The sequence below is a fragment of the Drosophila takahashii genome, chromosome 2L (assembly GCF_030179915.1).
Source record: "Drosophila takahashii strain IR98-3 E-12201 chromosome 2L, DtakHiC1v2, whole genome shotgun sequence".
Lineage (NCBI taxonomy): Eukaryota > Metazoa > Arthropoda > Insecta > Diptera > Drosophilidae > Drosophila > Drosophila takahashii.
The window spans coordinates 24,623,490-24,637,583 of record NC_091678.1 but is presented as its reverse complement, the minus strand read 5'-3'; the positions used below and the strand labels follow the sequence as shown (position 1 = coordinate 24,637,583).

Genomic DNA, 14,094 nt, shown 5'->3' with positions numbered 1-14,094 from the left:
TATTGGGATTTGATTTTTTAGTCCTTAGTATGAAGCACATAATATAATTCTAGTACCCAAGAAGTTTACTAAATAGAAATAAATATCAAATTTAAAATTTAAAATATTTTCAGAAATTCTTTTTTTGAACTGAGGTTTTTATTATGTTTTTTAATTACCTAAAAATAAACTACTTTATTATAGGACATCTTCATAACTTGTTAATTCGCAATTACCCGCATAATGGATATGTGAATGTATAACTTAAGCCAGATGTCCAACTTTGTTTGCGATACCTTTGCTAATTATTTGAATACTTTTGTTGGACTAATCAACGGCACACAATCATCCAATAACAATGTCCTGTGCTGATAAAATTAAATTCGCATTGTTCACAAATGCATTTCTGGCAGGCACCGCGAACTCGGGCCCTGGGTGCCATTATAGAATTTTTAATTACAATAAATCAATTTAAATAAAATGTAATTTTTCAATTTTATCAAATTGTCATTATGCGTAATTAATTCCTATGCACAAATGCATTTTAGTGCGACAACGCACAGCACGCCCAAAGTGGCGCCACCGCCATCTACCGCCGGGGGGAGGAACTACGCAGATATATGTGCTACATGCACGCGATAACCGCCCCCGATTTTCAACGATTTTTGGGTTGAGATGGGCGCTGTGGCGGTGTTTGTGCATTTGTTTTGTCAAAAATAATGCTGCTTAATTATTATATTTGTAATTTATTTGCCCCGCAGTTATCGGATCCAAATGCTAAAAAGTATGCGCGGTGCTTTAATGCCACATTAATCCCGCACAACAAAAACACCAATAAAACCAGATACAAAGGCAACAACAACTGCAACGAGGCCACAACAAACGCACTCAAAATGGGAATGACAGTAACAAACAACAAAAGCAATTCAAATGCAGCGCATAGAATGCATAATTAATTTTTATTTTGATGACAACGTCAACGCACCATCACCATCACCATTACCAATCCAGCCCACCCACTTTCCACCCACCCATTTTTCCAAAACACTCCATGGTGTTGCTCTTTGGCATGTCCCCTGCAATTATATTGGATTGGATTTATTTGTGTATTTGTATGTATAAATAGGCCCATATAGTTATGTAAAATATCAGAACTGCCACTGCACTAGACATGAAAATGAGCGACAATTTCCATCGAATGGGAATTAGGGGCTCCAACGGTGGGATTAAAATATATTTATAATAATTCTAAAGAAGAATTCATTCAAATAATATTTTTAATAATTTATTTTTATTTTTTAATATTTTATAAAGGAATCAAAAAAATAAAAGTTTATAAAATATAAATTTTAAGTATGTATTTTATGAAGTCTAAATAAAAAACATAAATTTTTATTTGCTTGATTCCCTTTCTAGAGTTTTTTTTGAATATTTAAAATTCATTAAGTATAACTTAACTTTAACATAACCTTACTTTATTAAGTAGTAACCGAACTTTATGGTCAACTGTTCCTAAAGAATTTATTTTTAAAAAATGTATTTGTTTTATTTTTCTGACTTTAATATTTTTGTTAATTTATTCAACTAGACAATAATCAAATAAAAACACCTCTAAACGAGGTAAAAAACTAGTGACGATCGCACCTTCAACGTACAAAAGTTCTGATATCAACTTTTGTGACGAAAAATGATTTTAGATGCGACTCAATAAGTACGTTACCTAAAATGTATTCATTCGGCCCGCTTTAGCAAATATTTAATATCTACACGAAAGTTTTTTGTTGTAGCGTGCCGAATGAATAAATTTTAGGTAACGTACTTATTTAGTCGCATCTAAAATCATTTTTCGTCACAAAAGTTGATATCAGAACTTTTGTACGTTGAAGGTGCGATCGTCACTAGTTTTTTACCTCGTTTAGAGGTGTTTTTATTTGATATCAGAAGTTTTTGTTTGTTTACTTTTGCTCTCATAGGTGCTAATGTAAACATTTAAATTTAAATTGGTCAATCATAATTTTTAAACAATTGTATTTTAACGAATTACGTTAAAAAGGCGTTGAAGTATTTCAAAATACCTTTTAAACGAGGTATAGCACATGTCTGTACCGTTAATAGTGTAGAACTTAAAAACTAACGAAATTTAGCCATTTTTAGCTTTTTTCCCGCTAAAGTAGCGGCTTTTTCCAAAAGTCGTAGAACAAAAGATTCCTATATGGAACTCTTAAGTGCAAATTTACTGATTCCATGACCCTAAAATACAGTTCGGATACCCTCCCACAAAATTCAATACTCAGGGAGCGTTAGTCGTTCTGAGCTGGCAAAAGTGGCTATTTTCGTTTCTGAATAACTTTTAAACGCGATTTTTTACATAAACATGATATATACCAAAATTTAAGGAATCTCAAGGGCTATACAGTTTAAAGTTGTAAGGAAAATCGTTAGAGCCGTTTTTGAGAAAATTAAAAAAAAGCTAAAAAAAAAGTTTAAACAAATTTTCTTTTGTTCATATCTTTTTAACTATTACATATACACAAATTGCATATACAAGGCGTTTATAGCATTTAAAAATACCTTTCAAACGAGATGCAGCACAAGTCTGTAGCTTTAGTAGTATAGAAGTTACGGCTTTCCGAATTTTAGCTATTTATAGCTAAACCCGCTAAACTAGCGGGTTTTTCCAAAAGTGGTAGAACAAAAGTTTTTTATATCGATGTGATGAACGTCATATCAAATTTTCAGAACTTAAAAAACATATTTTGGACAAGTGGACAAGTGGACAAGTGGACAAACTGACAAACAGAATTAAAATTTCATTTTGGGAAGAAGAAGAAAATCTTATTTTGGCTATAACTTTTGAACGGAGCGTCGGATTTCGACAAATGACCCCTCATTCGACGGGTATTTTCAAAAGGAATACAACTAAAACATTGCGAGGGGGCATTTATCCCCACCGGCCCCAACAGCTCCAAATTTCGAAATTTTCACTTTTTCACTTTCACCGCTCTCTCCCCCAAGCCAATTGATTTTCTTAAAGTCTTGGTATGCAATCCTTTAAGTTTTTGCAATACCTTTCGATTGGTGTATTACTCATTACGATCGGACTATCACAGCAGATTTTCAATTTTGCGGCTATATAATAGTAGTCGCCTTCGCACACTCTCCTGGTGCGCTTCGTCACTACATGGACTGCCGTCCATAGTGATAAGTAATTTTTTGAAGTAAACGCTAGATATTATTTCAAACACAAAATATTTTATAAATAGTTTGTGGCCATTTCTTTCTCTAGACAACTAGGCTGGATATTTGTGAGATATTATTTCAGCTGGATTTATCTCTCTCTAAAGGATGATAATGAAAGGAACCTCGAGCCCTTCAACAAACACAATAAAGCCAGCGCATTTTTCCCTGATTTTAGCTTTCTACTCCATAATGCCAACAATTTGTAAAATTCCGCCATGTTGACGCTTCTAACTGCATTTGCCCACACTGGTAATGGCTGGAAAAGCCAGCAAACTGCGTTTACCCACACTTGACCGCAGCAAGAGGCAGAGACCAGCACATGTCAGGTTAAACACAAATTAACCTCATTTGACAAAACAAAGCGAACAGCGCTAAAATGGATAATTTGTTAAATAAATTGCTCGATTTTTATGCAAACCATTCAAATATTTGGTTGCTGGTATTTGTAAACTGCTTATTTGCATACGATGATAAATAAAAACGGGAAATAAAACTCTTTTGTTATGCTTTTCCATAATCTCTTTTGCTTTGTTAGGCCGTCGATAGATACAAATCCGTTTTATTTGTTTTTTGAAAATGCTGTTTAGTTTTTATGCCTTCTGCTGGTCATTTTTTACACCCCACAGCGCATTTGGCGGCTGTCGCCAATTACGCCAAATGCCCAGAGCACCTTTCCCCTCCAATTTACACGCCATTCCCAGCGAAATGTGAATGCAAATCCTCTAAAATTATTGCGTTCATTAAATTTTAAACAAAGGTGATTAGATTTTATAATTTAAATGGACAAACGCACACATTTACATGGCTAAGCCGAGCCGAAAAAGTTCGGCAGTACAGTTGTGCTCATTATTTATTTAGAACAATTGCAAAAATTATTTTGGAATGGTATTTAGTTATTTCCTTATTTATTAGTGGCTTTATTTTATTCTCTCCTTTTTATTCTGGCCCTGCTGCTATCGAAATGTGGGATCAACAATTGCCAGCAAATTTGAGTTTATTTATTCTTTATTTTATTTATTCATTTCGCTATTTTCTAATCATTTTTGGCCATTTTAATTAATTTTTCCATACAGTTCAGGTATGGAAATAAATTTCAGAAACAAATGTAATTTTAGGCGGCTTTGTTCGATATTATTAATTCAGTACCAGCATGGTATTAATTATATGCCACTTAATTGAAACGACCAAAACAATTGAAGAAATTTCTCTCTGAAAAGGAGTTATCCAAGTATGCCTGAAATCAAAAGTCAGGCTTAGTTTAGAATCCCAATAAAGAAGAAAATATCAAACGATAGGAAAATGGCCAAGATGCTGCTGCGGATGAAAGCAATGATGCTTCTCACCGGATTATTCTTTTTGATATACTTTGGACTGCAGCCTCTTACGGAATTGGTTGAAGATGAATCCCCAGTTGCGGCACCCGAGGAATTTGTCTTTGTCAATACCTCCGAATGTCATATAACTGGACTGCAAAGATCAGCGGCTTTTACCTGTGCTATCGAGCCGATAAACAAGTTGCGATGCCGCAGAAAACAGTTGATAACAGCGATAACTAAAGGTGGCAGCAATTTTCTGGTGGCAACAAAGATTCAAGAGGACTTGCACTGCAAATATTGGCTAAAGTCTGCAGGCGATTTTTACTCCAAAAAGTACTCAAAGGATGGACATTTCGACCTGAAAATTGGGGCGAGCGAAGAAATTAAAATTGGCACTGGTCAGCAGATAGTTCGCATCGAGTGCTCGAACAAGTTGAATGAAACCCAATATCACGATGTGCATTACTTTTTGCCGCCCCCTGATCCCGATTCAAAATCAAGACGAGGTCCTGAAAAACTATCTGTTATGGTGCTGGGTATTGACTCAATGGCCTATATGCACTTTTTCCGAAACTTTCCCTACGTCAAGGGCTTCCTGGAAAATCTTCCGCACACCAAATTCTTGGGCTACAGTCGAGTGGGGCTGGATGCATATGCCAATTTGATGCCACTTCTGAGGGGCTTCAGTGCTGGCGAAGAGGATCCAGATTTTCTGCTGAACAAGGAAGCTTGGCTCTGGCAGAGCTTTAAGACTGGAGGCTACGGCACTGCCTATGGCGAGGATAACGCACTAGGAATTCTTTCCCATAAGAACGGAGAGTGGAGAAAACCCAGACAACCCATTGATTTCGATTTGACTCCTGTGATGACCGAGATGGATAATCACACGCGCTACAGCATCGACCTGAAGGAGATGATCCACTGCTCGGCAGGACGAAAGTATCAAGAGATACTCGGGGACTTTATCCTCAAATTAGTACCACATATGCAGAAAAGACCCTTTTTCTCATTCTTCTGGCAGTCGCAGGGTGTCCAGGAATACTATGAATATGCCCGCAGCTTGGACCTGCCCTACATGATGCTCCTGAAGAAGTTGCTGGACGCCAATATCCTCAACAACACACTAGTATTGCTGATGTCCGATCATGGCTTGAGGGCCGGAACCTATCGCATGAGCTTTCAGGGCATGCGGGAGGAATCACAGCCCCTAATGGTGGCCATATACCCCGAATGGCTGAAGAAGAAATACCCCCTGGCCATGGATAATTTCGAGAAGAACGCCCAAAGCCTGATCACACCCTACGATCTGCACGACACCTTGATGGAAGTGATGAATCTGGATCTACTGCAGGATGCCAGGATCGCGACCCGCATGAGTAGCCTGCTGTCGTATTCCGCCAAGAAGATGCCCTGGGGCATTAGCCTCTTCCTCCCGATTCCAGACCGCAGGACCTGCGACCTGGCCCACATACCATCGCTCTTTTGCTTCTGCCGCGATCTCACCGAAGTTCCCACGGACGACGGACTGGTCCTGCGATGCAGCCGCTTCATGGTGGAGTCCATCAACAAGTTGATCAAGCCATTCGAACAGTGCCGCCAGCTCAAGCTCCACATGGTTCTCCTGGCTCACTTCCTGGACTTCGGCGAGGAGTCCTTCGTCTACGAACTGAGGCTGAGGGTGCGAACAACCCCCGGGAATGGAATCTTCGAGGCCACCGTTCGTCTGTCGGACGTCCTACTCCTGACCAGCCCCATCAGTCGCGTCAACCACTATCTGGCCCAGTCTCACTGCGTCAGCGATCCGGACCTCAAACTATTTTGCTCCTGCGTTTAAGTAGTTGGAAGGCGGGCTTTAAAGCAAATAAACTCAATTTAACAAATTATTTATTTATTTATTCTCTGGTATCAGTTTTTTTAACGGCTTTATCCGGAAAAAATTTCAAACATCCCCTATCCGGAAATCTATCCTTTTTTCAAAAAAAAGGTTTTGAGTGTTATTTTTGCTAGTCGAAAGTGTATAAACCTGTTTTTATTTGCTAAAATGCCTTTTTAACCATCATTCTTACAGTTCGGCACTTAAAAAATAATTCTTTTTACAAATTATCAAAGAGACGTAAAGCAGTCGATGGATTTTCTTTATAGTACGATTTTTTCTGTAGCAAAAAAAAGAGGAAAGCACTTTTAAAATTTCTTAATTTTTACTCTCTGCTTTTTTGTCAGAAAAAAAATTCAGATTTGAACGACTCTTTTTCGGGTTTGACGCAGATATTTAATTTTTATACCCTTGCAGAGGGTATTATAATTTTGGTCAGAAGTTTGTAACGCAGTGAAGGAGACGTTTCCGACCCCATAAAGTATATATATTCTTGATCAGGATCAATAGGGGAGTCGATATAGCCATGTCCGTCTGTCCGTCTGTCCGTCTGTCCGTCTGTCCGTCTGTCCGTCTGTCCGTCTGACCGTCTGTCCGTCTGTCCGTCTGTCCGTCTGTATGTCTGTTTCAATACCGTTTGCGAGCTCAGTTTAAAAGCTAGCGCCTTGAAACTTTCACAGTCGTCCTAAAACATGTGTACGCAGATCAAGTTTGAAAGCCGACCCGATCGGACGTCTATATCCAATAGCTCCCATAGGAACAATCGGATATAGCTTTCACAAAAATGAAGATATTTCGCTCAGTGTAAGAGCTATTGGCATGAATCTTTGTAAATCGTATTTTTTTGTGCGTACCTTGATCAGGGTAAAAGCGCGTGCCGATCGGACGTCTATATCTTATAGCTCCCATAGGAACAATAGGGTGAAATCGGTCAAAATTTGACGTTTTTCAGGATATTTCGCGCAAAATATTAGCTATTCCCATGAAACTTTCCAAATCGTATTTTTTTGTGCGTACCTTCATAGCTCCCATAGGAACAATAGGGTGAAAAATTGTAAAATTTTATTTTTTCAATTATAAAATATTTTGTTGTTTATTAATTCATGTTGCTAGTCTAGTCAAGTTTTAATTCGTAAAATCTGCAAGGGTATTAAAACTTCGGCTTGCCGAAGTTAGCTTCCGTCCTCGTTTTGTATTACGAATATACAACCCTAATCAAAAGTATTTTCACAAATTTGAATGTTGACTGTACTCATATTTTGAACTTATAATATAAACATTTTGGCACCTATGGAAAGAGCACTTCAATTCCGTTTAAATGACACAACAATTTTCTTAACCCATTAAGCACCCTTTGAAAAGTGGGCAAATTAGACAATTTTTTTTGAAAGTCAAATTTTCAACTTCTTCTCTGGGGCTTTAAACAAAAATGTTTTGATGCAAAGTTGTTCCCCAATCAAAATTAATAGTTATTTTTGCCGCTTTTTCTTCCTTTTCATACAAAATTTTACTGAGAGGTCTCCATTCAAAAAATCATAAAAAAATACAAGGAAAAATATTTTGAAATTTTTTTTTTTGCAGTTATTATTAATTTTGATTGGGGAACAACTTTGCATCAAAACATTTTTGTTTTAAGCCCCAGGAAAAAAGTTGAACCCATTGGTAAAAACAGAAAAATGTAGGCACATTAACTTTTGTCCTTTTTTTGTCCTTTTCTTACATTTTTTGTCCTTTTTTTCCCTGTTTTTTGTGGCTTATCTGTCCTGTTTTTCAAGCTGAGTGATGGCAGCACTGTCTGGTATACAACTAACTGTAGCTTTTGCTGCTGTGGCCTTAAGTTTCTCAAAATATTTTTTAATCATTTACCTCTAGATTAAATCTTTGTTTTTATCTGTTATCTTACACTAAATATTTCATGTTCCGGAACTAAGTTTTTATAATTTTCTTATAATACAAATTTATTATTCATGGTAAAAATGTATGTCGTTGCTTAAAACGTAAATTATACACATATAAAAAATAATATATTAAAGCCACCAGTAAGAAAATAATTTTAAACTCAATTTTAGTATTAATTTCAGTTTGACGAACTGATAAATGTAAAATGGTTTATAAAGCCCCCTGATCGTTATTTTGTAGCCTGCTTTTTATACCAGTTACTCGTAGAGTAAAAGGGTATATTAGATTCGTGCAAAAGTATGTAACAGGTAGAAGGAAGCGTTTCCGACCCTATAAACTATATATATTCTTGATCGGGATCACTAGCCGAGTCGATCTAGCCATGTCCGTCTGTCCGTCTGTCTGTCTGTCCGTCTGTCTGTCCGTCTGTCTGTCTGTATGAACGCTGAGATCTCGGAAACTATAAAAGCTAGAAGATTGACATTTTGCATGCAGATTCTAGGAGTTCCTACGCAGCGCAAGTTTGTTTCAAAAGGGTGCCACGCCCCCTCTAACGCTTATATACGATTTTAAAAATTTCAATATTTTGGAAAAGTAAAAATGCAGTTTTATTGTGTTTATCAATACCTATCGAAATGTTGAAGAAATTTTTTAAATCGGACCATTCGTTAAAAAGTTACGGCGGATCAAAGTTTTTCTCCATCTCCTTCGCACTCCCTTTAGCTGAGTAACGGGTATCTGATAGTCGGGGCACCCGACTATAGCGTTCTCTCTTGTTTTTCTTAGTTATGATCTGTTTGTGGCTATAAAATGAATTTTGGATTACACACAAAAAAAAGCACGTCGCCGTAAAATCGATAGGTCCAGGTAATTTTCTGGTTATTCCTACTCATATCAATTTTACCTGAAATATTTATAAAATTTACATTAAATAATATCATTTTGCCGAATTCTCTCTCTCGGAGATTCTCTAACTTCGAAAAAGAGCGCAAGAATCAATATGGCGAGCAAAATGACTTGAGTGGAAGCGAGAAAGACGTATTCGAAATTCGAACTGAAGTACTTCAAGCATGTTTTCTCGCTCGCACTAGAATAAGTTTTGGTCAGGAATAATGAAAATTTTTGTTCTTACATTTTCGACCATATCACATTTACCTGGCCCCATATCAAGTTAAAAACAAGAGAGAACGCTATAGTCGGGTTGGTGTCCCGACTATCTAATACCCGTCACTCCGCTAAAGGGAGTGCGAACGCTGTGTCGGGTTGGTGTCCCGACTAATAATCGTAACTCAGCTGAAGGGAGTGCGAGGGAGATAGATATATGTTGACAATTTATAAATCGTATAACTTTTTAATGAATGGTCCGATTTGAAAAATGTCTTCTACATTTCGATAGGTATAAATATACACAACAAAATTGCATTTATACTTCTCGGAAATCTTTAAAGATGTGGGCGCAGGACCCATTTTAAAATCGTTAGTGGGCGATTGTGGGCGTTAGAGGGGGCGTGGCGCTCGGCTAAAATAAACTTGCGCTGCGTAGGAAGCCAAAGAATATGTGTGGGAAATCCCAACCTTCTAGCTTTTGTAGTTTCTGAGATCTCAGCGTTCATACAGACGGACAGACGGACAGACGGACAGACGGACATGGCTAGATCGACTCGGCTAGTGACCCTGATCAAGAATATATATACTTTATGGGGTCGGAAACGCTTCCTTCTAGCTGTTACATACTTTTGCACGAATCTAGTATACCCTTTTACTCTACGAGTAACGGGTATAATGACCTTAAAAAAGGTAAAATTGACCTACGATTCATATCGATTTTTTTTTGGGTGTACGATTTTTTAAACAATGAATATTAGATTTTATGTTATTTTTATTGGTTTTTTGCACTGAAATTGGTACGCAGAAAAAATTATGCGACCTTTTAGGTGCAAAAAATCGGTCAAAACGTTATTAAATATTTACGATTTAAGAATTACCCCACAGGAACTCATACACGTGCTAAAGTCGAACATGTAAGATGTCAGGGGCAATTTAAACATATTCCGAAAGATACTTAATAACAATTTGCTTCCACTAATATAAATTGAAAAATGCGTGGGCGAACAGAGTATGGAAATCCTTTTAATTTATCAAATAATAAGCTCAAAGACAATCGGCTCTAGCCCTTGGGCCCACAGCGGATAATTTGCGTCAAAATGTCGGTTTATTTGAAGAGCCAGTGGCTCCACAGAGTCCGCGTTCCGATGAGCGACGTGCAATTGAATTAAAATTAAAATATATATAAATGCCACATCGGAACAAAAATACGTAATAATTCGCAATTTATTTGCTGCACGGGCAGCAAGTGCAGCAGCACCAATACGCAATACAGGAGTTATAAATTTAAAAAAATAATTAAAAACCATTTGGATGGCAAGTCGCTTTCAATTACTGCAAAATGTCCTAAAATGAACGCATTTTCCACTGATTGTTGGCGATTGTTGTCAGGCCTCAGGTTGCGACAGGTCCAAAACCTCCTCCGTTGACAGCGGCGCAATGAGTAAATTGAAATGTCCCCGTCCAGTGGACGTGATCACCCCCCAATCCCCTCTACCCACCCCACGAACAGCCACCCATGACAATTTCAAAAAGTGCGTGACTGTTTCATCTGCTTTATATATATTTGTCTCGGTACAAAAAAATGTTAAGCCATGAAAGGCTGCAGTTGCAGTTGCAGTTGCTGCGGACAATTGACAACTGTATTTCTGAAGCTCTTTTATTCTGTCAAATGAAAATTCAACATGATTAATTTCAATGGACTGCGAAAGACGGTCATATAGTTGACTTGTAGAGATCTAAATTGTAATGACATGAAGATAAGTAAATAATATTTATATATTTATTTATGAACACAGTAGGTTCCAAAATACCTGAAATGTTTCCAAATATTTAGCTAATAGATATAAGGAAGAAATAACTAAATATTATTTATTATTTATTTGTATATTATTTACCGAAAATTCCCACTTCTTTAGTCATAAAAAATACATTTTCACTGAATACCATTTTTATTTGAGTTTTATACATTATTGCCATTAATTTACAATACAATAAGAGCTCAACCCGAATTTCCAAGTCCAAACATCCTTATCAGGCACTCCGTATCGATTAGATTTCTAGCTGGGACGACAACATTCACTCCGTTTGAGAGCATAAATCTCAAATTGGTCAAACAGGTAATCACTCAAATCGCTCTGATTTGGTTCGAATTGGTAACGGTCATAAATAAACTAGCTGGGTGTAGACGGCTGGGAAGGCAAAGCTCATAAATTAATTCAATCAATGTCAAAATGAAATTGATATTTTCACATCCAGAGGACTGAAGGTGATCTTATCGCTAATTAATGTGTACGTCCGTGCCCAAAGAGTGGGTGCCCATAATGGGGTTCGTAATCGATATCGAGCAGGGGATGACACACTTATTAAAGGTTATAAATTTACATGAACTAGTTTTTCTCTTTGGCAACATAATGAAAAAAGCGCGATTATAAGCTGTGAGTTATTAAAAGTCATCATTAATTTATAGGTAAAAGCTGTGAATTAAAAGGAGGGAGTGACAGGTTTACACCAATAAAATGTGATGAATCAATAGGCAAGGTTAAATATTTAATTTTAAGACTTTACAAGGAAGTTTGAATGACCTGCAAAGTAAATCATTCAATATTCAATGTAAAATATTTCCCAAAACCCCCAAAATTATTTTCTGGATGCGCCTCTGCACTTATGCTACCAATTAACCCTACTACATACACAATAGCTCCTAATATTCCACTAAAACACCTGAGATATCTCAGGAAACTCATCACCAACTGTGATGAATTCATTTCGTAGCCGACAAAGTCAATCAATCGCTCATCTGTCACAGGACAAATGATTTTTAAAATCACTACGCCGAAGCTTTGCGATCCCAGAGTCAAGCCACTCGTAAGGAGAGTGGAGAAAAAATATTCATAGAACAGGGAAAGCGGAAACAGACACTTTAAATGCTTGCGATATTGTCAATCAAAATTCAATCGAAGCCATGAATCATGCCCAAACAGTTATGGAATGGCTATGCTGATGGCTCCTCGAGCAACTCTGAGTCACTCTTCAATGGAGTCGATTGACGGATGGATAGATGGATGGATGAATGCAGTGGCACCGAGGAAAAAATAACATCACGATGGCAAAAAGATGGAATGGAATCAGTCAGCACGAGGATGCGTGTTGAAGGATGGCAGAGCTGGCAGTGCTTGGATATGTGACAAGTGGAGGAGGCGAAGCATTTAGCATTGGCATCCTGCCGGCGGAGGAACCCAAGTGACATTCCACATCATACCACCTCCCTTTCGGGTCGCCGTCATCAGTCAATGTCAGCGTGATAGTTTTGACATTTTTATGAGCAAATGATAAGTCTCACTCTGATGGCTGCCTGTCTGTGCGATGGCCAATGTTTGACACTTGCCAGCCACAAAATATTTGCAAGCACCCATCCGCACAGCCATAAGAAATTCTTTTCGTGGGTGCCCAATGCCGATGACGATGACGATGCCGGGTATTTATGACCTGGGCTCCCACTTATCGCACACGATGTGTATATTTTTAAATTTAACACTGACAGAGTTAACAAGCGTGTGGTCCTCCTATCGTCGTCAATTCGGGAATGGCAATCAATCAAAGCGATTTCATAGCCACCACACGTCACACTCACCCACAGTCGTTAAGGTTTTGCTGGATCGTTCACGTGTTTAATGACTGACTTTGACACCGGATCCATAAAACCGATTGCGTGAGTGTCGAGAGGAGTTTAGTATTACCCAGGGACAAGAAGTATACAGTTTGCTTGGAAATTCTGAAAGCATTGAATTAATATATTACCAGATGTTTATTAATAAATTATTATAGTTAATGTTTTATAATTTATTGATATTTTATTTAAATTTAAAAAGTCTTTAAACCACCCACGACTTATATGTACTTTTCTGAGCTAGCTTGTTTACCAATTGTTAAACTAATCGAAAGCAATTTTCATTTATCTACCTTAGACCGCAGTGGTAGAGCATGACTTTCGGTCGTAAATTTCCCAAAATTGATTTCCTGATATCATCGATATAAATAAAAAAAAGAACAAAAACAATAATTCGGGTTAGCAAAGCGCGACAGATTCTGACCATTAATAATGGTGTGCAATTGTCAAAAATTCGTGCGTTTTGCTTAATGTGAATTGTTTTGCCATTGCGAATATTCATTTTTGCCTACTAATATTGACTTCCGTTTCCGCTGGGCGAGTCCAAAGTACGTTTCCGCCACTCTTTCACCTCTCTCGTCCATTTTTATGCTTGGCGCCATTCGAAACTTTTTTCCAAGCCCCATTCCCCGCCAAAAATGCGAGTGAAATTTGTTATCGTTGCAATTACAACAAAATCAATTTTCCATGAAATGCCACAACAGACAAAAGGCAACAAACAGAAAAAAAGGAAATTTACAAATCAGACAAATAAATTTACAAATAAATACCCATACGCTGAATATTTGACATTTATTAATTAAAAATGTGAGAAAATTTATATTAATTTTATTCAAATTGTCAACGGCAACAAAAGGAAGCTAATTTCAATTTATTTCATTTGTCCAATTCAGGTTTGTCATCTGCATGTTTTATGCGCCAAAGTGGCATAGATAAAAATTGGCACTCTAAAACCATAAATACTAAGTAGATATGACCATTTAGTATGAGGTAATAAACTCTTATTTATTATT

At 37.3% G+C, this 14,094-nt stretch overlaps 1 protein-coding gene across 1 annotated transcript; it reads left to right on the top strand.

Moving 5' to 3' along the window:
* Positions 1 to 4,452: 4,452 nt before the first annotated feature.
* On the top strand, positions 4,453 to 6,426 carry LOC108067301 (uncharacterized). Its single transcript, XM_017156262.3, has one exon. The coding sequence runs from the start codon at positions 4,519 to 4,521 to the stop codon at positions 6,367 to 6,369; it is 1,851 nt and encodes a 616-aa protein (XP_017011751.2). The 5' UTR covers positions 4,453 to 4,518; the 3' UTR covers positions 6,370 to 6,426.
* The last annotated feature ends 7,668 nt before the right edge of the window (positions 6,427 to 14,094 follow it).